General features: G+C 38.5%; 1 protein-coding gene and 1 pseudogene across 2 annotated transcripts; one reads left to right on the top strand and one right to left on the bottom strand.

The window, feature by feature from the left end:
- Positions 1-212: 212 nt before the first annotated feature.
- On the bottom strand, positions 213-4148 carry LOC306871807 (corrinoid adenosyltransferase MMAB-like). Its single transcript, XM_079419978.1, has 10 exons — positions 3942-4148; positions 3796-3860; positions 3587-3680; positions 3419-3476; positions 2714-2786; positions 2527-2624; positions 2226-2290; positions 2076-2135; positions 673-1945; positions 213-371 (listed from the first exon to the last, which is right to left on the bottom strand). The coding sequence occupies exons 1-9, from the start codon at positions 4043-4045 to the stop codon at positions 1861-1863; spliced, it is 702 nt and encodes a 233-aa protein (XP_079276104.1). The 5' UTR covers positions 4046-4148; the 3' UTR covers positions 213-371; positions 673-1860.
- A 16-nt stretch (positions 4149-4164) lies between these two features.
- Positions 4165-23708, top strand: LOC306870785 (mevalonate kinase-like; annotated as a pseudogene). The gene is made up of 14 exons: positions 4165-4173; positions 4263-4295; positions 4508-4552; positions 4973-5120; positions 5283-5421; positions 5542-5697; positions 6674-6783; positions 6864-6909; positions 7025-7114; positions 9134-9253; positions 9976-10112; positions 12079-12182; positions 19668-19909; positions 23561-23708. The product of its transcript is annotated as a mevalonate kinase-like (transcript).
- The last annotated feature ends 283 nt before the right edge of the window (positions 23709-23991 follow it).

Raw genomic sequence — 23991 nt, 5'->3', positions numbered from 1 at the left:
GATGAAGTGTCTTTTGAATTTGGTTGCACTACATGAACTGCAGGTTGTTATATACTCAGTATATTACAAAAGCAATGGCATTGTAAAGTTCTTCATGTGTACAGTAATATTTCCTTTGTAAAATGTAAACTTGTCAAACATACAAATTTGAATATCCAAATCTAAAAACTTAGAAGAATCTTCAGTTGTTTTTAGTTTATTAGATCTCTTTTACCAATTAAATCCCCAAACTACGTTTATTATATAAAGTGCAGTTATGAGTAAAAAAATACGCCAATTTTGTAATTCACAATCTCTTTTAAAACAGAATCAATGAGTTCCAAGGTTGAAAAGAACAGTATTTAGAACGTTTTTCGTAACAATGTAGAAGCCTTTACTGTCACTTTTGTGATCTTTCTCACACAGCCTTGCTTTGGAACTGTGATGTCAGAGCTGATGCTAGTCAAACTTGACATTGATGTAGTCAGCTGCGATACCTTGACAACTTGAAATGAATGGAGCCCCTAATGTATGGAACGCATTTGGGTATGAACTGAGAGAAAAGACTGAAATGGTAGAAGAGAAATATAGCCTAATAAAACCTAGCTTAGAATTTGTATGTTTTCGCGTGGATTACTCTGTGTACAAACCAGACGCTTGCCAGAGAAACATGTTCCTTCCCCAAGACAAAGCCTCACATCGTGTCTTGTCTCAGCTAGTCAAAAGTAGCTTATGACGAAGGCCATAACTGGTGTACTCTGTCACAAGATTAGCAAGCTATTAGTATTTGCCTTTACAAATGTGCCAAGCAGTCAAAAGACGAAGATTGTAAAACCAGGTGATGCTTTTTGTCATTCATTTCACTCAAGCAACAGTCCACATACAATAGATGTAACAAGGTGGCATTGCCATTGACTGAAAAACACAGGGAAAAAGTACACTGTAAAAAAATACAAGAAAGGTACAAAGCTTTCACTGGGGCTGTACCTTATTTTTACATCTTTGTACCTTATTTACCCCTAAATGGCTGTATTAGCATCTTAAAGGTACATATTAATACTGTAAAAGTTCATATTAGTACCCAAGTATATTAGTACCTTTTGAAAGAGTGACAGTTTTGTACCTATTTGGATACCTAACCCTTAACTGAACCCTAAATTCTAATTATTGTTTAAAGATTATATATAGGATATTTATCCATATTTGTTTGCCTTGTGGTAAATTATAGCGCATAAACAGTGCAAACGTGTTAAAAAGTATGATCATCATTCTAGATTTCATTGCCACAGTTAAAACACCCTTTTACCCTCCATGTGGAGTCTCTTAAATATAAAAACTATTTTTTTAAACATGTATAAACTTGTACGTTTTGAAATGGGAATATTAATTGATTCTGTAGTGTAAAACGCGATGTTGTATGCAGCCTTGAACAACTAGAATGTAGCGGTAATACTACACTATCTTACCGTCTCCTTATAGTAAGCTACACATGAATGTTTCAATTGATCAGGTTTATCCAGTGATTTACATGAGAATAACGCAAACAGAAGTCATTCATTCAACAGAGAAAACAACACTAATGCTACCTGTATTTTTTTAAAGAAATAAACTTATTTTAGAATTTAATTTTTATTTAAGGATGCATTAAACTGATCAAAAGTGACAGTAAAGACATTCGTAATGCTATTTGTAATGTATATATATATATATATATATATTTATTAAAAAATGTTCCCTCTATAGTTTTTCAAAAATAGAGAGTACAGTGTCCTCTGGGACAAACTGCCTGACCAATGTTTTTGTATTTAGACATTTATACTTGGAAACAAGAGCAACATGGTTCAAGTTCTAGATGAGACTCTGAGATGTTTTCTTCCTCCCCTATTCAGGTCTTTTGTAGATGGTTTCTCCATTGCCCTCTTTCATTGCAGCATATCTAGCCACCGTGAACAAGTAGTCACTCAACCTGTTAAAGCAAACAGTGTTCATTGATTAAACTTACATCAATAAATTAAATACAATTCTCAAAAGTACTCATTGAATAAAATTCACAGATCCAAATTAAAAATTATATATAGTGACTAATAGGTTCATACCTGTTCAGATATTTGGCAACTTCGGGATCTGTCTCACCCGAACGGACAACAGGGGCAACACTGTAATAGATAATGTAAGACCTATGACACTGACACAGCGGTGAGGTAACAAGTTGAACTGATATTAAATATTGCGTATGTCAGACTGACCAGCGTTCAGCCCGTCGACACACTGCTCTGGCCACATGTAAAGCTGCACTGCTTTTTCCTCCTGACTGCAAATTGAGTGTGAGATTAAATGGCTTCTCTTTAGTAATTACTTTAATTGCAATATTATTTGTCAGCAACATGTATGTAGCAACCCAAATCGGGTACATTATATCAATATTTCAGGTACTCTGTGGAGATTATGCAATCAGAATTAGCTTCTATTGTCCTCATTTGTAAGTCGCTTTGGATAAAAGCATCTGCTAAATGATTAAATGTAATCATATATATTTCTGGAACATACAGGAAGTATGAAGTTAGTGAGTGGAGGCAGCTCCTCTGTGAACGAATCAATCCATCTCTCCAGCTCAATCACAGCCTGAGAGCTGAACTTTGTCTTATCTGTTTGAAACAAAAACATCATAAGGGTTATGTTTTACTACTTTCCTTTACGATTAAATACATTAGAAATGTCCTGTGATTCTGCTTACTGATATGACTGTCTCTAGCTGATGACCGGGGAGTGGCAATATTTGACCCTACGTCCTGTAGTACACACTGGATCTGTACAGAACAGAGAGGTATACGGACACTTAAGCCATGCAAAATATAAACCAAGTGCCATTTATGTGAAAACATTTCAAATCTGAGGTCAAATGACTTTGCACATCCCAAAAAAATCTACTTGATACCAGCTGGTTTAAAGTAATTGCAAAACTCACTCCGAAAAGGAATTCAGTGGAAAGGCCTTGAATGATTTATTTGCAGATTTTGTATAACAGCAATAAAATTTAAGCTTTTTAAGAGTAATTTAAGTTTTCAAATGCTTTCAGGGCCACTTTAGTAAAATTAATAATCCACCTAAAATGCTAATTTGCTGAAAAATGCACACTCTCAGGCCATCAAAGATGTAGATGAGTTTATTTCTTTATCAGAACAGATATGGGAAAATGTAGCATTTCATCACTTGCTCATCAATGGATGCTCTGCAGTGAATGGGTGCCGTCAGAATGAGCGTCCAAACAGCTGATGAAAAAGTGATATAATGTTAAACTTCTCCAATTCTGTTCCAATGAAGAAACACTCATCCACATCTCAAGTGACCTAAGGTTGAGTAAATACATTTGAATTTTTGTGTGTGTGAACTATTCCTTTAAAATCATGCTTCTTATTAAATGTCAGAGAGAGAAAAGTACCTTCTCCAGCTGATCAGTGAATGAATAGCTGCGGTCGATGCAAAATTCTCTGGCTAACCTGAAAGAGAGAGACAACCAGAGACTTTTTTTTTTCTTTTGCTGGAAATGAACTACAAGGATTTTAGTCATTTGCCCCACACACTACACTACATTAACTCTATCCATTACCCAATTGCTGATGATAATTCATCTGTTGTTCCCAAAGCCTCAAATATAAGATCCTCCTTTGGTCTCCTCTCACCTGTGAAGGTACTGGAGAAACCTAATGAGGGGAGACAGCGAAAACAAAAACAATGTTTACACAAACCCTACACTTCCAATTGAACATGCAACACATGTTAGTCAATAATCACGTCTGTAGTATGAAATTAAATAACCTTTGTCTCCGGTTTTTGTGTATATCTTGGGAATTCGTCTGTTTTCTTCAGATGTGCTGTTATACCTTAGAAAAATGAGAGAACGTCGGTAACACACATTTAGCCTGATTAGCCTGAATATATGGGATTTAACATTCTTTGTTTACCTTCTTTCATCCCTACACACAGGCTGCATCTGCTTTATGCTCACATATGTCCCTAAACGAAGGGCACGGTGAACACCCGTGCACTTGGTCACGAAAAACGACATCGTTGACGTTAAAACATTTCCAAACGCGCTTTTGTGTTTACTATTATGAGTTACTGACAGCTCTTGCTGCCCGTAGAAGGTAGTTCTATCACGAAACCGATGACACGATGTGGCGCGATATGCGATTGGTGTTTTGAGAGTCGGTGACTATGAGCGCTTCGTCCTGATTGGCCGGTTTAGAGTCAGCGATGTGAGAGGTTCATTCTGATTGGTCCAGGCTACAGCGACAGTTCACGTGTATGGGTTTGACGCTTTACAGCAGGAGTTCTCGATTATTTAGCAAAACGGCTACAAGTGTAGTGGATTTATCTTGGTGGATGAACAGAAATATGAGATTTTAGCAAGCTTTGGTTTTTTATACAGCTGTTCAGAAATATCTTATAACTGTAATAATTAAGATGCAAAGTAATAAATAAGATGCATTAAAAAATGGTTTAGAAAAATCATAGTAACTCAGTGAAGCATATTTTGATTAGGATTTTGGATAAACTAAAGACAAGTTTTAAGGTCTGGAAATTATTTGGGATATATAATAATTTGTGATTTACTGTGTGTGGGTTACATTTTGGGTATCATATAGAAAATGTCTTCATTTTTCAGTTTATGTAAATATTTAATATTTCTATAGTTTTTTAATGTATAGTTTTCCATTTTGCGACTGAAAATGGGTATTATGTAGGTTGACATTTTTGGGAGATGTAATAATTTATCACTAAAAGGGGGTAGAAATGGTATCATTGTGTAATTTTTTTTTTTAAGAGTCACCATTATTCAATATGTATTTTTTTTCATGTCAGAACTGTTGCTGTGTTACAGTTCACAGTGTCAGCTGCTATTTAACTTTTTTTATGCAATATTTAATTAATAGTTATCATTTAATTGCTTAATGAATGGTTCTAAAGTCTGTTCTCAATCAACCTTAAACAGGTTGCCTTGGCTGTGAGTTTGAACCTGCGCACGTTCCTGCGGCTGCAGTCCACATCATCCGGTGAAGTGCACATCAACCTCCCCAATATTGACACTTTTCTGTCCTGGGAAATAACTGCACTGCAGCCTCTTCTAGCAGGGTGTAAAGGTGAGTGGAGAAGGACATTTGATTTTTATTAAAAAGAGAGTTCACCCAAAAATGAAAATTCTGTTAGTATTTACTCCTGTGTATTCTGTTTGGACTGTTCATTGAAGTAATAATGCAATCATCTCCGGCCCATGTTTCTTTGACTGTCCGTTGTTTCAGCAGAGCAGGGAGGCCTGAAGGAACTTGATGCAGATCTTTTGAAGAGACTACGTGAATTCACAGGGATTTCAGAGGATTCCACAGACACAAGAAGCATGGCAGTGTTGGCCTTCCTCTATATATACCTGTCTGTTTTTGCAGAGTAAGAACACCATTAAACTCTCTGTAGCATTTATTAAGACCGTATGTATTTGAAAGCTGCTTTTGAACATTGTTGTAGAATGGACTGTTGACATTTGCTGCTGTTTTTTTGTTTTTCCAGGTCTCTGGCCAGTATCACGGTGTCTGTGTGGTCAGAGTTGCTCACAGGAGCTGGTTTAGGCTCCAGTGCTGCCTATAATGTTTGCCTGTCTGCCGCTCTGCTGTCTGCTAGAGGAACCATATCATATCCTCTTACACCACAGCAGGAGTCAGCCAGGTAACACTTCATTACAATGGATTATGGGCCTTTTATGTAGATAATGTAAGTAAGGATTGTTTCATTTGCTTTTAACTCTTTAAAAGTGACGTACAATCAATTATTATAGGGAGTGTCCTCCTTAAACAACCTGCAGCCTTCTGGTTACCAGCCCAGATCGTTAGGAATAAGGTTACGCCACCCTTGAAACTCCAACACCCCTTCTGATTCAGGTGATGGATTAAATAACCAAGTTACCAGAGATTAAGTCTTTGTCCTTCGTCTGTCCTCTTAAAATTTGAAAATGTGTGCTTCAAAATACACTTTCCAGAGGAAATAAGGAAAACAAAAGGGATCAAATTTAGAATTGCTCTGCTGGTCACACTCGATCACATTTAGCTGCAGTGTTTTGGCAGGTGATCACTTTTATTATTTTATTCTGTCCTCTTCCTACATTATTGTTCAGTAAAATTTGCTAAAAATAAGGGGGGGAAACAAGGATTGGAATAGGTATTTTTTTTAGGATGGTTTTATTTGAACAAAACAAATAAAAACACACATTTTGAAATAATATTACTTTTTCTATTTTTTATGTAATTTATTAAACAAGGCTACATTTTTAGCAATGCTGCTTTATATTTTTGTGCAAACCATTATGCATTTTTTTTCAAGATTCTCTGATGAATAGAAAGTTCTAAAACAAACTAGCATTTATTTTTTTATTACAATTTTTTTTCTATAGGCCAGGGGTCATCAAACTTGATGATTGATTTCGTTGATTTAGTTTAGCCTTACTTGCCTTAGCACACATGCCTGGAAGTTTTAAGTATACCTAGTAAGACCTTGATTACCTGCTTCAGGTGTGTTTTATTAGGGTTGGAGCTGCAGGACACCGGCCTTCCAGGACCGAACTTGGTGACCCCTGCTATAGGCAGTCTACCTGTTAACTGTATTCGTATTAAGGTAATTCAAAATCTTTCATCTGTTGGTGTTGCAGGTGGAGTAAAGAGGAGATGGAGCTGATTAACCGGCGGGCGTTCATGGGTGAAAAGATCATCCACGGTAACCCTTCAGGGATGGACAATGCTGTGCGCACAAGGGTTAAAAGTCAATCTTATGCATCCATGGTTCTGCTTCGTTTATTTATTTATTAGTGATTTATCATCACTTTATGCTTTTCATAACAGGTGGCTTTTTAAGATACCATGCTGGGAATATAACTCCTCTAAGCTGGTAAAACTATATTCATTATAAAGTTACTGTTCCAGTTGATCAGAAAAGTATATAAAAAGTTATTTCAGTGAAATTACCGAACCAGTAGAATTTTCTAGGTTCATTTCCTCCCTAGGGCCCCATTCTGAGAATCCTTCACACTAACAACAAAGTACCACGTAGCACCAAAGTGCTTGTTTCTGGAGTGAAGGACAAAATTAACAAGGTAGTAAATGCCCCCCCCCCCCCTTCATGTTTTTATTCCTGTGCCCTTCAATTAGCATAATGGCCGGTGTGTGTGAGAGGGAGGAACACTCCAGGGGCCCGGTGCTGAGTGGCTTTTATAAGAGCTCCAAATGAAACACTCTGCCAATGCTCCTGTGCTCCGTTACCTTGACAACGGCAGCAGGTAGCCTCACTGCTGGCACATCCTGATTGGTGAAGTGGAATTCCGGTATTATCGGGATGGAAAACAGCAAAGAGTCAGGACAGACTTTAAAGGGGTCATACTCTACACTTTTGTGGCATTATTAGTCAAAGCAGCAAGTCCTAATCAATGTACATTTAGTATTACTGTTTCCACTCTTGCTTTAAAGGAATGGTTTAAAAAAATTAACTCCCGCATCGCTTTGCTTCTTCCGTGGAACACAAAAGGAGATGATTTAAAGAATATCCAGTTGATGAATTCAGTATGATGGCAGTACATCATGCTTCAACCTAACACTTAGTACAGCCCCCGAGAGTGTCAGCAAAAAATGGCAATTTTAACAAAATCATTTCTTGTGTGTCAACTAGTGCTTCACACTCCAGTCCAGTAGGTGGCGAAAATTCACTATCGTTTTTGTAGTTTTCCCCCACAAACCAGGGGCACGTTCAGGCTCACAACGTTTTGCTCCGGTTTCCGGGTTGAACGACATGTTTCCTGGAAACGGTGTGCAACAGGGTTTGTGATATGTTTTCTCTTGTTAGGTGGGTGTGTCAAAAATGTCAGCCCAATCAGCAGCAGCATGTATATAAACCACGGGCTATTAAAGAGACAGATCGGGTCCAAGTGAGGTCATTAAATATGTGTCCACTGCAGCTCAGTATACAAAACAATTGAAGATATTAGAAGACATGTTTGTCGTAAGAGTTTTATAGTAACATAGCATATCGGCATGATGATGATGAATTTGTAAGTAAATGTAATTAACATCAAAATAAATTCACAAGAGCAAGTATATTGTTTGCACGTTTATTTACATTAAAGGCAAAATAACTGAAATAATAAGAGCACAAGTATAGATCTGGGACTTCTTTAAGTCTAAATATGTAGTAATTGGCATGTCTTCTGGTCCATATCCTTTCCTTAGGAAGGTGTGCTAGACACTGATTAATGTAACATAAAAATGCTATACATATATTTTGCTATTGTATTATGTAGTCACACTTTCATAAACTTTTCTATGCTGATTATATAATGGTAAATATTACAATATCATAGCACAACAGCAGTGATCAGCAATAATAAGTCTAATACTCACAATAAAAATAATAAGGTCATAACACAGTCTCGGCGGTAAGAAGTGGATTATCCTTCACCTGAAATGCGAGGCAAATGTCCGATCACAATAATTAACAACCACAGTTTCCACAAATCCCTTCACTCCATTGGGATGCTCTCTTTTATTCTGGAGGGCAAGGGCAGTGACTGTAACATCGAGCGTATTAAACACGTATTTATACCGATTTCATTAGGCTCTGAAAATTCTTCAAAAAGAACACAAAGAATGGCCTTCTCAGCTGACGTAGTTGCAACTCTTGCGTCATCAGAACAGGGTGTTCAACGCATCACCGTTTCCATTTAATAAACGTTTTGCACCGTTTTTTCGGGACTGAACGCAGCCCAGTTAAGCACAATCCCCGCCTCACATATGATTTAATTGGTCAACTCAATTACATAGTCATCTGTCAAAAGCTTAGTCCTCATTGATTTAGCTCAGAGTTGAGAAATATCAATATCATGGATGGATGAATGCAAAAAAAAGTCAACATAGTACTTTGGAGTCTTGCTATTATTATCAAATAGCAAGAATTTGAGTAGCAGATGTATCTGATGTACACAAGGCTTCTAATAATTATAATAATCTTTTGATGTGACAAGCTTAAGCTGATAATTTTTCTTGATGAAAAATGTTTTTCTCGCCTGTGTTTGTACAGCATCTGTATCTGTCCTTATAGTCTTTTGTGCCGTGTTACTTTGCAGTTTCCCTCCGTCATGAAGCCAGTTCTGGAGTCCGTCAGCGCTGTGTCCTGCACCTGTGAACAGACTCTCACAGAGATGGCCAAGCATGGACCTTCAGCTGAGCACTACAACATACTGGAGGTACAATCACACAGCTTTTCATTCATAGAGAAGGTGATACCTTTAGCAGTGTGAATTGTGCATTAACTAAGGTTAACTAATGAGATCTTATTGTAAAGTGATACCTACTGGTCTTTATAATTCTTTTGCACTTTTGTAAAATGTTTAACTTTATACATTTTTTATCTATTGCTTTATCGTATTTAAATGTTCAGTTATTTTTGTTGTAAGACAAGTTATTAAACCTGTTATACTGTATTATGGCAACACTTTTTTGCAACTAAATTTCAATATCATGATAATACCATATACCAAAAGCAATTAAACTGCAACATGAAAATTTAATACTGGCATATCCCTAGTCATCCCATACAATCTGACTCCTATCTATCATGTTTGGGACAAACAGAAAATGTTGTGTAGTGAACACCCTGTATCAGGAGCAGATTATTCACTGAATTCCTGCAAATCTTGTTATATTACACAAGAGCAAAGATGATATTCTGGTGTGGGACACATGGCGTAGTAGTTGTGCATTTACTCGTTGATTTGTGGCATGCATAAGGGAGATGCAAGTTTGAATCTATCTGTCTCTGTAATTTTCTGTCCTCCCTTGACTTTCATTTAAAGAAAAAGTGGCAAAAGAGCAAAGAAATGATCAATATTTTTATTCGGAGAAAGCCCTGATGGATGGATTATATCGACCTTTTCAAGACATTTCTCTGTGTGTCATTTGTCTTCAGGAGCTGATTGATGTAAACCAGCACCATCTGAACGTGATCTCTGGACACACTGTGTAGGGTCACTCTGGCCAGAGGCCTGCATAGCAAACTGACAGGGGCAGGAGGCGGCGGCTGTGGAATCACTCTCCTACGACCAGGTACCAGTACACATGTCAGAGTAAACTAAACAATTTTGTTTTTTTACAATGTATTTATTGCAAAGATATGACTGGTGCTTGACCTCTCAAACATCACTGCCACTGTGGGTGGTTGCTAGAGCATTGTAATGCATTTGTGTGGACAAAAGCATAACCTTCTGTGAATTCTGACTCCTGGCTTATTACAATTGTACCAGTCGTTGTTGTTTTTGTATGAAATGTCTTCCTGGAACCCTACAGTGTGTATTTTGGATATGCTACCTGTGGTTAATCAGTCTGATTGCTGTGCATTGTTTGAAAGGTCTCCATGAGGGTGGCACCCTGCAGACTGCGTGACTGTTTAGGGTGATTCGTGAGGTGAATCTCACTTGTCATTCTTGTCTGACAAAGCTAACAACTTGACACAGCAGCTGTCAGACTGGGCCACACTCTTTGTTTATGCCTGAAGCCACTAACGCATTGAATTTTAATCAGGATCTTGGAACCCTCAAAAACAGCCTCCAATAAAAAGGAAAGACGATGCTAGAAGAAGCCGGGCAACGTTTATGATGTTTGTGATGCCTAACAACTTGAGTATGTGACATTGTCATTTCTAGGCACACCTTGTTAAGGCTGAATTAAGATTTTTGAGTTAAAGTCCTCTTGCTTGTTTAATTTGCAAACAGAATTGCTCTTACTCCAAGTGTTTCCTTTTGCTAAATGAGGTAGTTTACTAAAAACCAAAACTGGATTTCTACCTTTTTAAAAAAGACTTTGAATTCTTACTCCACTTGACATGGCAAGTGGTCTGTTTTTGTATTTTGCATGTAAAATTGCACCTAGTTTCATCTTCTAAAACTCTAGAGGAACATCATCAGCCACCTGGTGATGTGCACGCACACACACACACACACACACACGCACACTGATTCTTGAGTATCATGTTTGAGGGTTTGGCAGATTGTCAGACCACCTGCATATGGTCAGTACTCCTGACACAAACAAATGTGAACAAGTTGTGTTTCAGCTGGAACAATGCTTCGAAGAAAGTATGTTAAGACATGAGGTACAAACAAGATTTTCATCTGAACCAAGTTTGTTTCCTGAACAATTTTTGACATGCTCCTGACGATAAATTGTGCTGTTTATGCAAGTGACACAAATGCATATCCAATCCAATATAATATATTATAAATACCTTTCAGAAGTTTGGGGTTGATAATGTTTTTGAAAGAAGTCTCTTATACTCACCAAGGTTAATTTATTTGATCAAAAATACAGTAAAAACAGTGATATTGTGGAATAATACAATTTTACAAAACTGATTTTATTTTAAAATATAATTTAGTCTGAATTTTTATCAACCAGTCTTCAGTGTCCTTCAGAAACATTCTATTATGCTGATTTGATGCTTAAAAAAACGTTCTTACTATCAGTTGTGCAGCTTAATATTTTTGTAGAAACTGTGATACACATAAATGTCTTTACGGTCTCCTTGGGCCAATTTAATATGTCCTTGCTGAATAAAAGTATTAATTTCTTAAACAATTTTACCAACTCTTTTTGAATATTATATGTGACCCTGAACCACGGATATATTTGTAGCAATGGGTCAAAATTATTGATTTTTCTTTTATGCCAAAAATCATTAGGATATTAAGTAGAGATCATGTTCCATGAAGATATTTTGTGAATTTCCTAACGTAAATATATAAAAACTTAATTTTTGATTAGTAATATGCATTGCTAAGAACTTAATTTGTACAACTTCAAAGGCGATTTTCTCAATATTTAGTTTTTTGTTTTGCACAATCAGATTCCAGATTTTCAAATAGTTGTATCTTGGCCAAATATTGTCCTATTATATTATGCAAAAATGACACATTTTCACAATTTAGCTTTAACTCCGTGGAGCTCCTGTTTCATTGAGTGTGATTTGTCTAGGTCTTGGTGTTGATGGGGTCGTTTTTGGCTTTTCTGTTTGCAGAAACAGATACTTCAGTGATTCAGAGCACAGTTGAGGAGCTGAAGGCCTGTGGCTTTGACTGCTGGGAGACCAGCATCGGAGCTCCTGGAGTCCAGCAGCACTCAGTCAGGACATACTGAAGATATCAACAGCTACTGAAACATTAAGAAAGCACACTGTACTGTATGCATCATTGCAGCCATAAGCACAGATGCTCGTTGCTGCTGTTACTCTGGATCCTGGTTCGACAAATGTAATTCATAATCATACTGCAATTTATTTTGTATATATAATTGGAAAATGCTCTAAAACATAACCGTATCATCTTTTTTTTTTTTTTATTGTGTTAGTATTATTACTTTCAGAGTGCATACATTCTAAAGTTTTATATGCCACTAGGTGGCAGCAAAGTGTAAAACAGATTTAATACAGTCAATTTTAGAGCGTATGTATGGAATGCAATAGATAATTTAATTAAATATGATACTGAATTAATTTAAAAATAGCAATTCATAAATTTCAGCATTTTTCACGAAAAGCTGTTTTGCTCAACATTATTTTTTTGTCTGGCCTGTGTGTGTTCCCAGAAAATCTCATTTGCCAAAATGTTTCTCAACATGGATCACATTTCTGACCAGAACTAGCACAGCTTGGAGCATTTTGGACTGAGTACAGCTGTTGTATTATTGTCACTAAACCCAAAGTAATTACTTTTCAGTTCTTTGCACTTTGTCAGAATATTTTGCACCGGAACAGGTTTGAAGCCAAAGAGGGGATGCTGGGACGCATTTGGCTGTCGACCAGACACAGTCCAAGTTGAGCACATTTCTCCACAGTCCCAGGAGAGGGGAGTAATTTTAGTGGTGTTTTGTGAGGAACAGATAAAGACGGCTATCTTCAGCACACAAGACCTGGAGCTAGAGAATAGGAAATGGATTTGCACTGAGATGAATGTGTTCCTGTAAACCGAAGGCTGGCAGAAGGACAGGCCGTTTTATACTTGAAAAAGTCAACTTTGAGAAGACGTAGGGAGGTCAGAGACACCTTTAAAAGTGAGAGCTTGATTCAGGCGCATAACCACCATCATTTTGGAAGTGAAGGGAACATAATGTGCAGACCAGTTTTCCTGGCAAGTCTTATTTTCCTCCTCTTTTGTCTTAATTCTATTTTTAGCGTATTTGTATTGTTTTAGGCACATTGGAAGTTCAAAACTTGACTTTCATTGGACATTTTTGGTTGAACTTTCACTTCAAGAGCTTAAACATGACTTTTAACGATGATGTTGTTGAACACACTTACCTGTTTTGTGCAGGATGCATCTCGGTTTGATTATTTTGCTTAGTCATTTATGTTTAAACTAGTTTTTTTTATTAATATTTATATTCAGCAAGGATGCATTAAACTGATCAAAAGTGACTTTTACCTTATTATAAAAAATCTATTTCAATAAATGCTGTTCTTTTGAACTTTATATTCATCAAAGAATCCTGAAAAAATGTATCACAAAAATATTACGCAGCTGTTTTCAACACTGATAATAATAAAAAAATGTTTGAGCACCAAATCAGCATATTAACCCGATTTCTGAAGGAGCATATAACACTGAAGCTGCTGCAAAATTCAGCTTTGCCATCGCAAAAATACATTTGATTTTAAAATCAAATCTTACTTCGACTTCACAATACTGTTCCAGTTACTGTTTTTCTGTATTTTTGAGCAAATTAATGCAGCTCCGATGAGACATTTTTCAAAAACATTCAAATAAATGACCTCCAGCTTTTTAACAGAAGTATGCTTTCTTTTTTTCTTGTGTATAGCAGATCTACATCTTTGGAGTACATTGACGTTTTAAGAGAGAACAATCGCAGCACTCAAAGGAAGTGACCTCAGACCCCTGAAGTGAGCCGTTGTCCTCTTGTCAATCACAGCGTGTGGCATTTAACCACAAGCAGGCCACCTACCTGTACATACACACTTTGAATATTGCTTTTTCTGATGCCATCAGCTCTAAAGGGTAAAAATGAGTCGCATCATCTTCCCTTCCCATTTCCCCCTCTCTGCCACATACACTTAGGCCCGATCCAATTTGGATCTCATCCTCAGACAGATTGAGGAATCGCTTTTCAATCTCTGATCTGCTGTAATGAAAAGAGAGAGGGTACTGCCTGTGAATGCGGTAACCGGATTAGCGGAAGGAGGAGAGGGCGGCATCGGCCGTTCGAGGGAGAACAGATGAATGAGTAAAGCTGGCTTTAACCAGAAGAGGGGGGGCCCAGGACCGGCCCCCGCCACCGAAATCCCCCTGACCTGCTGATAGTCATGCGCCTCGCGTTTGTGCTGACAAACAATTTCACAAAAACGGATCCCCCAAATGATTATCGACTTTTCCTCCTCCTTTTCCATCCCATTTCCGAACATAGGGCCGGCTATGAGTTAAACACTATTGGCAGTTTTGAAGTCTGTCCAACAAACAACTGGCAGAGGATGTTAGAGAGAAAAGGTCAGTTTGTGGAGGGGGAAAAATCTGGAATAATTGATTATTATTTTTTTTTCTTCTTCTTTTTTTTCCCCTCTCTCTGTTGTTTTTATTCATTTCTTTAAATGTCAGAAGGCTTTTGTGCAGACAGGTTGTTTGAATGAATGGGAACTGGCTGGCCAAGGCTGCCTTTGGTGGTGAACCTTGACCCTCCGTGTGGCATCCTCTCTGCGCATTCTCTGTTGTGTCGAAGCCGCGACTTCGGCCCCCACCGTAACCCCAGCTTGAATTTAATTACCACTGAGCTTTTCAATTTAAATTGCATTGATGAAGAGGAATGAGGAGGAGGAGGGGGCGAGCTGTACCTCTCTGTCTCTCCTCCCTGTGAGGCACAGATGGTATTTTTTATCAATGTCAGCGACAGCTTCTTTCTGCACTGATGAATAGATTCTAAGGATGGCCTGACATTATTTCAGATAACAGAGGCAGCCAGGAAAAGGGGTCAAGGATGGAGGGAAACGGCAGAGCTATAGAAATATTATAAAACAAGAATTCATGCCTTTTCCCCTTTATTCTGTTTGTCTGTTGCCATCCGTAATGATACGCACCCCCCCCCCCCCCACCCCCCCCCACCCCTCCGTGAGTTCGTTTAACCAAAGTTCAAGAGTGACAGTTCAAGTAAATGTGAGGACATGATGTGTTTTTATTCCTGTTTTCTCTGGGCATGTGAGCTTTGTGTGGTGCTGTTGTGACTCATTCTCTGCAGGGATGTGACACTGTTCGTGATAGATATGAATTCTGCGTTTGTCTGTGTGACACTAGTAAACGGATCATAGCAGAAGAGCACGCTGGCAGCGAGTCGCACAGATAAAAGCCAGCGACTGACCAGCTGTGTGAGTGTCTTCTCACCAGGCTTTGCCTTGATACCACTTTTACAGGGAAAGTAACATTCATCACCCCTCTCTATTTTACTGTCCTTTCCCCTTCCTCTTTCCATTCATTTCCTTCCTTTCCTTTTTCCTGTCCTGTCATCTCTCCTGCCGTTGTCATCTTACCTTTCTTTTCCATTTCTAATTTTCTATTCTTTTCCTAATTGCTTTTATTATTTTATTGTTGTTGTTGCCTTTTCCTTCCCTGTTCCCCTTTCCTGTTCATGTTTTGTCCTTGTCTTTCCGTTCTGATCCTTTCCATTTCATTTTCCCATTCCTCTTTTCCCATTATTTTCCCCTTTTCAGTTTCATGTCTTTTTTCTTTTCCTCTCCTCTAAATTCCCCCTCTTCCTATTCCAATTCATTTTAATCTTTCCTTTTTCCTGATTTTATTTTATTTCCTTTTTCCTCTCCTCTTTCCTGTCCTGTTACTTTCCCCTTTCCTTACCTTTTAATGTTTTTGTCATTTTCCTCTTTACTTTCCACCTCCTTCCCCTTCTTTTCCTGTTTTTATTTTTTTATCCTTTCCTTTTCTTTCTTTTCCCTGCCCTTTTACTGTATTTCCCCCCTTCTTTTTCATATTTTGTCCTCATTTCTAATTCTTTCCTTTTCATTTCTCATTTCTTGTCCTTTTCCTGTTACATTATTTCCTTTCCTTTCCTTTCCTTTCCTTTCCTTTCCTTTCCTTTCCTTTCCTTTCCTTTCCTTTCCTTTCCTTTCCTTTCCTTTCCTTTCCTTTCCTTTCCTTTCCTTTCCTTTCTCCTGTTCTGTAATTTCCCCTCTCCTTTTCCTTTCTATCACTTTTCTATTTCCTGGCATTTTCCTCTTTCCTTTTTTCTCCTCTCCTCTCTAGTTCATTAGACTTATTGATTTTTAACCCTAGCAACTTTAGCAAAATCGAGGCTGGTGATATTTCACGGGTAGAGCCTGGTGCAATTCCAGTTCTTGAGAAGGCTTTCGTCTTGCCCGCCGGTGACCTCTCACCTTCCTTCAAGAGCTTGTGGCTCTGCAGCTGAGCAGGGCTCTTTTCTCTGCTCCTCTTGAGAAGATGCTGCAAGGGTCAGGGTCAAGGTGGTGTAAAATGAGAGTATGTGTGGGAGTTTGTGTGTCTTTCAGAGTGGAGAAAGGCATTCCCCTTCTGCTTGGCCCTGGTGAGAAGTGAGAGCAGAGGTCAGCTGACCCCATTAAGGCTGTCGGCTGCAGAAGAATCTGGCACAGACCTGCACATGTCGAGAGGATGGAGCGTGTGCGTGCGTGCGTGCGTCCTTGTGTGTGCGCATGAATTGGTGGGATAAATCGCTGAGAACACAAGACTTCAGCATCTTATAGACACTTCAGGTTGATAAATTCACTTAAGGTCCGGTCTTGATGAATGAGCACATTTGAACCAATATCATTGTTATTCACAGTCTCAGTGAAAACATATCAGTTCAGTGATAAATGATTCTGTGTATATGTTAATAGAATTTGTAATTGAAGTTCTTTTTTCACAAACAAAAACGTTCCATCATAACATCATAATAATGTCATGGTTTTCTTTGTAGTATCATGTAAATACCATAGTATATGAATATAAAACAGCAATCAAACAGTAGGCCATGCTTTATGGGTTGTTGAGACTCCTGCGGTATGAAATTTTAATACTATTTTATGTATTATTTTGATCATTCTTTTAATTATGCTTGCAACTTTTATGACCTCATATTAATGTAGAGACTGGAGAACCCTTTTTATTTTTCATTAAAAAGTCCATGAAACGTACATAAAACATGAATCAACTACCTATATACCACATTTACTGTTTTATAGTTGTGTTACTTCCAAGAATACTATGATATTCCATCTGATACTCCCAACACCACAGTCCTTTTTTTCTCGCTAAGGGTTTATAGCAGAGAAATTGCATAACATTCTTTATTATGGCAGTGCTACTGTATATATACCATATTGATTTTACAATATAAAATATCTGAACTGCGCTAAGTGTAGTGTTTGGGTGCTCAAATCTACAGATCTAATTGCAGAGTAATGCTTTTGTTGTACTGTAGGTTTTGAAGAGCTTCATTGATTTTTGTAGAAGCGCTCAGAGCATGAAGCCTGTCAAAATCTCTCAGAGCAAATCGAAGCAGTTCAGACTCAGAATGGAGGGTGTCGGGGAAGGGCACCTTTACCTGCTCTAAACACAACCACACACACAAGAGTAAAGAGCCTTCCCAGAACACGAAGAGTTCCAAAAACTAGTGAGCCGCCCTACACAGGCATCATCCTAGCTGAAATCTATGTGACTGATTTGGAGTGCACTAGAAAGGCAGCAACTTGATTTGAATTGGGTTTTGACAATAACTTAAACCTCTAAAAATAGAGCTATTGTGAGGTTGTTAGTGTCAGTCCACATTATTTATTCATTTTTTAAATAATCCTGTTTAACAGCAGAATTCCACGTGAAGGACTACATTACATATGATTCTAAAAAGCAAACTGCATCACTGTTAAACATGATTATTTTTGTAGTTCTTTCCCTCATAAAAGCCTTTAAATCCAAAGACTTACCAAATTTTCAGTTATTATAATTTTTTTTATAAGTTTGTAATTCTGCGATTCACCTTGTAGCTGGTTTTTTGGTTCATGGGATATAACTCTTTTTAAAAATCCCTCCATAAATTATTAATGGATAATATACAACTGGAACTAAGACATAACGGGCATGCACATTTGCATAATGCTCCAACATGCCATCAGCATGTTGATAAACTAATGCTATGATACTCCTAAGTAAGTCCATAGCACACACAAATATTTCAGAAAATAATACATTTCCACCAAACTATTAGGCCACTATCATTTAGTTTTGTATTTCTTGAATTAAATTTTAATTAATCCAAGTATGGAATGACATTTGGTTATAATTAACGTTTCTCATGTCTCATCCGCCACCTTGAATTAATTTTTTCTCTGCGTTCTGGAATTGCTTTCTCCATACGTCGACAATTTGTCCAATACAAGGTATTTTAGGAGCCAGCATAATTAATTTGCCTACAATTTGAACCTTTGCATTGCTGGCCTGCCTGTGATGCTTTGAAAAAGGTTTTGGAGCAGAGCTTGAGAGTCCTGCTTTTATTCACACTGGCCTAATACACAAAATAACTCCTCCTCATTGTATTGTCAAACCGAATTTCCTGAGCTTTCATAACTTCACTGTGAATGACAGCTGATTGCATGGTGGATTTCCAGGTGTCTAAATGCAGCCTTTGTGGATGGACCGGACACGGCCGCGTGTCGGAAATGAATTAGCATTTACTTCCAGTCATCCAACATTCCGCTTCATTCTTTCTCTCCTTTTAAAATGCAGATGTTCATTCGATAAGACAGCATCCTCTGTCCGCAGAGATAAGCATAATTTAATCCAATGCAAATGCAATTGCTTGAGCGCTTAATGGAGAATATAACATCCCGCTCTGATTTCGGGCCCATTTAAATAAAAATTGAAACAAGCAGTAGGCATCCGTGCCGACTTCAATCCCATCTCGTGCAGATCAACCGATTTGATCTGCATTTGAATACATTAAAATAGAAGCTCTAGCATCTTGATGTAGGCTATGAAAAATCATCCATTATACTTAGAGCGATTGAACCATTTCATCTCCAGCTATCAGTTTCACTGGTAGAGATATACATGCTAATTCTGTGGTTTCGTTCTCCATCTATTATGACTCGGACCTGGAGCTGGGATTTGTCCTGCGGTCACCTTGGCTTTAAATTATGTGTGCAAATGACCTGCGACAGGCCCTGACCGTGCCGGCGCTTCGCCTTCCTGTCTGTCCACTCGGCTGCTGTAATTAGAGCCGCGCAGGTAGGAGTGTTCAGATTTCATCTGCTGAATTCCTGATAATATCTAATAATCTGAAAGCGTTTTAAAATTGGTCTCTCGTGCTCATGCATTATGCATGAGCTGCTGATTGCTTCTTTGCATAGATTAGCAATCATTTTACAGATATATTTTTAGAGGGAAAACGCTCATAAGGATGTGGAGACTTTAGGTTTCGCATTGGCTTGCATTCGAGATGCTAGTTACAGGTAATTTAGGTCCCTCGTTCGCTCGCTCTCTTTCAGCCCCTGATTTCTGCCTCCGTGCACATCATCAGTAGAGGAATGTCTCTAATTTCTTGTCCTCTTTTCTCTTGATTACTCACTTGTTGAGCATCCAGGCATCTGCAGAGCTCGCCGTGTCCTGCGCCGTTTCCAGAGTTCTAGTGCTGTTGAGCAATCAGCACACATTAGTCATCAGGAGGCACCGGCATCTGCATATATGTGAGGCTCGTTTCGCCCTCAAATACTTAAGCGGAGTGACCTCTCCCTGCCCCCTGCGCCCGGCACAGATCGGCGTGAGACAGAAGGTGCGGGTATGGTCTAATGAGCGGGAAAACGAAGCTGTAACCTGGCCTCCCAGGTGAGCTGTACCGGCTTCGTCTCCCCGGCAGCCGTTTGACCTGCTCACCGTTGGGTGCGTTCATCTATATTAATGCTTGAGGTGTTAAATGCTCCGAGTCACCTTGGACTTCAATCGCTGTCAGGAGGAAAGGTGCTGTGACATGACAGTGATATTCTGTAATGAGAAAAAATGTTCCATGCAGCTTTCAAGTGGATTTGAGAGTGTTTCTTAACATAATGTGTCTCAATATGAGTGACACGCGGTGGGCCTGCATGAACTGAAACCTAGCGCAGTAAGCTTTGTTCAGACTGTCAGCCCAAATCCGATTTTGTGCATATCCGGATGGAATCGGATTTGAATAACTGACTGTCCAAACAGCATATCGCAACTGTTCAAATCCGATTTGTGTGTCCATAAGCGCTCTTTCGTTTTTACTGAATGTGCATTGGTTTCTAATGCCGTTGCGTTGTTATGCCTACTCTAAAAACAACAGTAACAGCAATACAGTTTGCAATACACATGTTGTCTTACCGTAGTATTATATTTCGTCTTGTGAGGCAGCGGCAGAAACGCAGGAAGCTTGAATGTGTGGCTTTATTCCGTGCTGCCGAGTCGACCTCTGCTACTTTGCTGTTTTTCCTTTTTTCTGTCGTTGTTGTCTCCGCTACTTTCAAAACACAAAGAGGTGCGTATACTAGCAGTATATTGTTTTATTCCGCTTGACTTGCACTTTGCAACGGCACAAGCTTGTTTCTCTTTTTCCACAAGATGTTCAGCATGTTTTCTGCAAAAACATCTGACGTATTTACGTTTTACGTGGTGTGAGAACGTGAAAAAGCTACGCTAAATCCGATCTGACCGTCCAGACTAAATCGGATTTGGGCTGACAGTCTGAACGAAGCTTAAATCGAATTTCCAGAAATGCGATTTGAATAGGATTCCAAACCACATACGAATGTACAATTTGAACAAATTGGATTTCATGTAGTTCGCTGCCATTCAGACTATTTAAATATGATCACAAAAATCGGATTTGGGCTGACAAGCCTCATTCAGACTAAGTACTCTTAAAGGAACGCAACGCCGTTTTTTCCACTTCAAAAACAATAGAAATCTACATGATTTTTCACAAATGTGACCCTGGACCATAAAACCAGTCTTAAGTCGCTGGGGTATATTTGTAGCAATAGCCAAAAATACATTGTATGGGTCAAAATGATCCATTTTTCTTTTATGCCAAAAATCATTAGGACAATAAGAAAAGCTCATGTTCCATGAAGATATTTTGTAAATGTCCTACTGTAAATATATCAAAACTTAATTTTTGATATGCAATATGCATGGCTAAGAACTTAATTTGGACAAATTTAAAGCCGATTTTCTACTATTTAGATTTTTTTGCACCCTCAGATTCCAGATTTTCAAATAGTTGTATCTCAGCCAAATATTGCCCTATCCTAACAAACCATACATCAATAGAAAGCTTATTCCTTCAGTTTTCAGATGATGCACAAATCTCAATTTCGAAAAATTGACCCTTATGACTGGTTTTGTGGTCCAGGGTCACAAATGTTTAAAACAAATGTTTAAAATCTCTGAGCAGCTGAAAAATACTCACTTTATCTTGGTAGCCCCCTCATTAGTCAACACTGATAAGCCATTACTAAATATAATGTAGAAAGTTTAATTTTCTGTAAAGCTGCTTTGCAACAATTTGCAAAAGCGCTATACAAATAAACTTGAATTGAATTAACTTGTGGAATAAATTAATAATTATTAATTCTGTGAATAGAGAATTTTGTATGAGATGCTGTAGTCGAGTTGCAAACAGACACATTTCGGAATGAAGCAGTGCACTAGTGCTTGCGTAGCTGGAGGCATCTGCATTCACATGCTTGCACTGTGTATGTTTTGGCCTTAAAGGAATAGTTCACCCAAAATAAAGGGTTGAAGGCCATCCAAGATATAGATAGCTCAATTGAAGTGGGTGCCATCAGAATAAATAAAACAGCTGATAAATATCACCGCAATTCACATGACTCCAGTCCATCAGTTAACATCTTGTAAAATGAAAAATTTCAGGTTCATAAGAAACAGATCCATCATAGGGTATTTTAACTTTAAGCCGTCGCTTAGTGGCTAGAGTCAATAATAACACTTCCTCCAGTGAAAAAGTCCATCCCCTTTTGCCTCCTGTCACATCAAAATCCACAGACAAATTTGATTAGAAATGTTTAGGACTGGTTTTTCTTGAAACAGTGCTTGAGCTGTGCATATTTCTCTCCTAATTCGCACAAGTTGATTTTGTCACTGGAAAAAGCAATATTATGGATAGAGGAAGCAATGGTTTAAAGTTAAAAACGTCTTGATGGATTTGTTTCTTACGAACACAGTTTTTCATTTCACGAGAAGTTCATTGATGGACTGCAGTCGTGTGAACTACTTGTGGATTATTGTGATGTTTATATCAGCTGTTTGGACTCTCATTCTGACGGCACCCATTCACTGCAGAGGATCCATTGGTTTAATGCTGAATTTCTCCAATTTTGTTCCTATGAAGAAACAAACTCATCTGCATCATGGATGGCCTGAGGGTGAGTAAATTTTCAGCATATATTTATTTTGGGGTGAACAATTTCTTTGTTTACATTTTTTTTGGAAAGGTGAAAGTAGAATATAATGTCATGAACTCAACTCACGCTCATAGAAAAAATGTGCCTGTGGCGAAATTTCTACAAAAAATATATTGCGTTGCTTCTTGCTCACTTCATGAAACTAAATGTCTGGTGAGTGGAGCTAAAAGCATGTTCAGTTTTCTCTGAACGTGAATCTGACAACATTTTAGTACGTACAAGTGGTGCTAAAAGGTCTATCAAGCTTGACTATAATGTACACCTTACTACATCCTACATTACTACAACCTAAACTTAACCGATAATGTTAACAAAGTAAACATGAAATAATAAGTTATTTTGAGTTATTCTGTGACTCGTGTTTCATGGGACTCATAACCAAGCACCCCTGTAATCAATATATGTTTGAAAAGCAATAAAAGCTGTTGCCGTTTTATTGCCACTAATATTTGTTTGAGCTACAAACTGTGAATTTGTATGTATAGGTAGGTTTTAGGAGTTTTGCAAAAATGTAGTTAGTGTTTTTCCAACGAGTCTGTGTTGCATAAAGTTGTGTCATAAAGAGTCCTACTGTCGGTGTTTAAATGTATGCATTTGCATCCAGCTGACAATTACTTACCAGCAATAAAAAAATGCTGTGCAGCTGCACCCCTTTCATTTATCTGAGCTAAAATGTTAGCTGTTGTGAGCAATATCAGCCTGCATGCACAGATGCATGGAAAAAGTATATCCAGGCAGCTTTGAAATAGTGATTTGGGATGCACTAATTCTTAATATGTTAATTTCGCCTTCCGTTTAAGATGCATAATACAGTACGAGAATTGGGATGCAGGGTCCGTTTGGAGTAATTCACCTCCAATGACGAGTCTGCACTCTGGGCCACATGATCATCACAGCCTCACCTTTACTCCCGAGCTCCATTCCCTCTCATCTATTGCGTCCTCTGTCTTCTTTGGACTCTCTGGCTGTCTGGGGTGCGACCCTGCGGAAGTCACTGCCCTCTCCGTGACAGTCCATCACTGCACTGTGTCGCCAGAGCAGGATTCTACCCGCCGGAGACAGAGTGTGATTGGGAGCAGTGTGAGAATGGCCCTGTCACACTCGATAAGCCGGCAGGACGCCCTGAGATGGGGACATATGGCATGTTTGACAGGCAAAGAGAGGGTGTGAATGGCACAGAATGATAAAATGGTGTTTTTTCCCCCTTTGGCAATGTCATGCTTTCAGGGAAGAGAAGCGTGCAGAGGGGCTGACCGCTATTCAGCCAGGCGCAAGACCGACTCAAGCCCACAACTGACATCTCCTTCAAGGTCCTGAGGTTGCCTCTCTCTTCTTTTTTATCTCTCTCTCTCTCCTCCTGTCTTTCTTCTTCTTCTTCGTTCTCTCTCTCCCCGCTGACTGGTGGATTTGAATGCCACACATCACACAAGATCCCATCAAACCCTGAACTTTCCTCATTGTCACTAG

The sequence above is a fragment of the Barbus barbus genome, assembly GCF_936440315.1.
Source record: "Barbus barbus genome assembly, chromosome: 6".
In the NCBI taxonomy this organism is placed as follows: Eukaryota; Metazoa; Chordata; class Actinopteri; order Cypriniformes; family Cyprinidae; genus Barbus; species Barbus barbus.
This window is presented reverse-complemented; position numbering and strand designations above follow the sequence as displayed.